This window comes from Branchiostoma belcheri, unplaced genomic scaffold, assembly GCF_001625305.1.
Source record: "Branchiostoma belcheri isolate BF01 breed outbred unplaced genomic scaffold, Haploidv18h27 scaffold85, whole genome shotgun sequence".
Taxonomy (NCBI): Eukaryota; Metazoa; Chordata; class Leptocardii; order Amphioxiformes; family Branchiostomatidae; genus Branchiostoma; species Branchiostoma belcheri.
The window spans coordinates 1,170,443-1,173,766 of record NW_017804520.1 but is presented as its reverse complement, the minus strand read 5'-3'; the positions used below and the strand labels follow the sequence as shown (position 1 = coordinate 1,173,766).

The window sequence follows — 3,324 nt, the reverse complement described above, 5'->3', positions numbered from 1 at the left end:
TTTGGTCAATTTCAACTCTTTCCAGTCGCTTCCCGAAGCCTGGTAGTGGCTAGAACGACCTGCTACACCCAACATTTACACATACTAATCTATTGTACGACAGGTACTGGTCGGTCGCACGCCCTGCGGACTACAGGCGGCAGGGGCTGTCTCGCAAGCGGGTGAGGCTCGCCATCGTGGCCGTGTGGGTCACCTCAGCCGCCATCTGCCTCCCCTCGCTTGTGGGCTGGACAAACGACATGTACATTGGTAAGTTTTACGTGGCGTCGGTGGCGCAATGCCGTTAGAGCGTGGGATTTAGAACCAATAGGTCCAGGGTTCTATACTCACCGTGGCCCGAGTGTGGGGCAGCTGTAGGTCTTAGTTAGCCTCAAGCGCACTTTCAAATCTGAAATCGGCTAAGTACTGATGGATTGAAGTTTTGCTTTAGAGAGTCAGAGTGCACGAAAGATTTCTGGAGAAAAGGTATAGATATGCCAATGACAATGAACTTAATTGCATATTCACACCTTACACGGACCAAATTCACTAAGTTAGATAACTCAAGTATAAGGGTAGGATGATGAATTACTATGTTACATCTATATCTAGAGGGTCTTCTCCCTTTTTGAAACATTCGTACACAAATTTACACATATTTTCAATTATGCTTCTGGATAGACGTTCTCCGTCTATTGAGTGACCCTGTGTACATGTAAAACATTGTAATGTTCCAGATAACCAGCAGCTTCCCCAGTGTGAGTACACTAACAACATCGGGTACGTGGTCTACTCTACTGTGGGATCCTTCTACCTGCCGCTGGTCATCATGACAGTCGCCTACGTACGCGTGTGCTGGGCTGTCAAGGACAGGTAAAGAATGGTCACCATGATGTCTAAGTTCCCAAATCAAATACATGGAACACTTTAGATTGGAGTTTGATTTACAAATTAATAATTACTCTTTCTTGAACTTTAAGATCACGTTAAAGCGACACCTTAAAAAGCGTTCAACATTCAACTAGCTTAATTATCTATATTAGATAGTCTTATTTATGTTACTTTAGTTGCCATACTTTCTTGTTTTGCATAACTTAAGTGTTTCTTAGCTTCTCCATTAGATAGTTTCTTTTGCTACAATTTTGTCATTTCAAGTATTTTACTTAATTTGTGATTATTATCTTTTATGCTTAAAGGAGGAGGGTTTGTATAAGCCTAACAGGCTTACTCCCTTCTTCTGCACTGCGTTTTTATTCAATATACTCTACTTTGTATTTTGTATCTTCGTGCGAACAAAAAAAAACAGGATCCTGCGGAATCAGCGACGCAAGATGATCCCTTTGAAGACCCTCAACGGCAACAACAAGCGCAAGGAGGCGGCCATAGCAGAGGGAGTGTCCGGAAACATTTGTCACACCACAGACGAGAAAGACAGTGACGACCAGCTCGAAGAAGCGATTCAGGACGAAGAGAATCGGAACGTCTTGACCGTTCCCCCGGACGGCGTGCGCAGGACAGCGGGACGGAGCAGGCACCAACAACAGTCCGGAGGCACCGAGCTCCAACATGGCGGCAACACCCGGCTTTTGTGTTGTCGGAAAGAAAGCGACCCAGATGAAAACACAAAGAGCACAACGGAGCGCACCCAGAAGAGCACCCAGCGCAGTTGTGCCGAAAACGGCAAAGAAAAGCAGAATGGCCCAAACAATCTCCTCCTGAGCGCAGTTGTGCTACACGAAAGGTCGCTCCTGTCGTTCTCAGTAAGCTCAGCGACAACCAGTTCTCTGCCAAACCCCCACAGACCAGGGGATTGCTCGAAACTCGAGAAAAGACTGTCACTACCCGAGCTACGGGACACAAAGACTGTTGACCAACCCGAGTCCGGCGTCAGGCCGGAGGGAAACACACGCTCTATGGAGTACATGGTCATAGTCCACCCTCCTCCATCCGCGGAGGAACAAAACCAGCAAGAAGCTCCTCCTCCTACTTCCAAAAGCTTGACAACAACGCCAAAGAAGAAAGTGAACATGCTGTCTCCCCATGTCAGAAAACAGAGAGACTGCAGGAGGCGCATAGAGATAGAACATGACCTGGAAGACCTGACATCTACTTTCTCCAACATCGCCCACAACGACCTCATCATCAAAGACGACAAGGAGTTGTCCAAACTCCACCGCCTGGTCCACTGCCACAACCCAAACGTCCTGAGGAAGAGACTCATGGGCAACAGGGATAGACGGTTGATAGTTGTGGTGGGGATCATCATGAGCGTGTTCGTGCTCTGCTGGCTGCCCTTCTTCCTGACGTACGTTGTCCAGACGGCATGCGGCAGCTGCGACGTCCCCGAGCCGCTCTTCAAGTTCTTCACCTGGCTGGGCTACTGCAACAGCTCCCTCAACCCCGTCCTCTACACAATCTTCAACAGGGACTTCCGCAAGGTGTTCTACAAAAAGATTCTAAGACGTGAACTCGCTAAGTAGAAGTGCCATCAACTACACTTATTCGTTTTCAGAGGTTAGCCTACTTTAAGGCAAAATTGTAAGTTATGTGAATCTATGTACAGGTGTGAATTAGTGTTCAGTTCTATACGTCTCATTGAATGTCTTTTTTTGTAACTTTTTGCCGTAATGACCATAAATGAATATTTCCATGTGCGACGATAGTACTACATATGTAGTACTGAAAACGTTTAAAATTTCCTCTTAAATTGATTCTGACGATTAGTAATGCTAATAAATATGTTATTTATCATTCAATAATCTTTATTGCTTTATAGCCCATGAGCAACAACCCAACAGAACTGCCACCCATATTGCATAATAATCTGCACCACCAAGTATATAATTCTTCTCCCCTTTTTCTAAGAAAATTCTTAGAAATTCTCTGCATCACGCTTCCGCTCGACCGGTGAACTATAGACCCTTTGACTTTTCTTTCCTTAACATCGCATCGTTACAGCAGAAAAGGGTCATAAAATCCTATTTGCCTGTGGGATGTTTAAGGATGCGGGCCGCTATTCTTTCTAACAAGGTCCTGACGGTACTCGAGAACCTGGCTAAGCTCTCTGAGCGGTTCGAGCCGTCGTTGTTCCTTGTTATCCCGTGTTGCTGCGTTGAATGGCCGGTAATTGGGCCCGGGGGAACGTTCCTCTTGTGAGGATATCTGCGTCAAACTCCACTGTTAACGACACTATAGATAACGGCTTTTTTATGCGCTATTCTAAGGCCACAGCAAGTAATCTTTATGGATGACATCAGCGCGTGCGTTAATTTTCGCCTGATTTTGGGAAAAAAACGAGAAACCTTTTTGAGTAAAGAGACTCTTTTCTACACAACCAAGTCTTTT

General features: G+C 45.8%; 1 protein-coding gene across 1 annotated transcript in view; it reads left to right on the top strand.

Moving 5' to 3' along the window:
• LOC109487012 (alpha-2C adrenergic receptor-like) overlaps positions 1 to 2,618 on the top strand; it is a 7,775-nt gene extending 5,157 nt beyond the window's left edge. The window contains exons 4-6 of the mRNA XM_019790929.1: positions 104 to 249; positions 717 to 852; positions 1,286 to 2,618. Coding sequence (XP_019646488.1) covers positions 104 to 249; positions 717 to 852; positions 1,286 to 2,459 — 1,456 coding nt within the window. The 3' untranslated portion in view covers positions 2,460 to 2,618. The remainder of the gene's footprint in view (positions 1 to 103; positions 250 to 716; positions 853 to 1,285) is intronic.
• Positions 2,619 to 3,324: the final 706 nt, after the last annotated feature.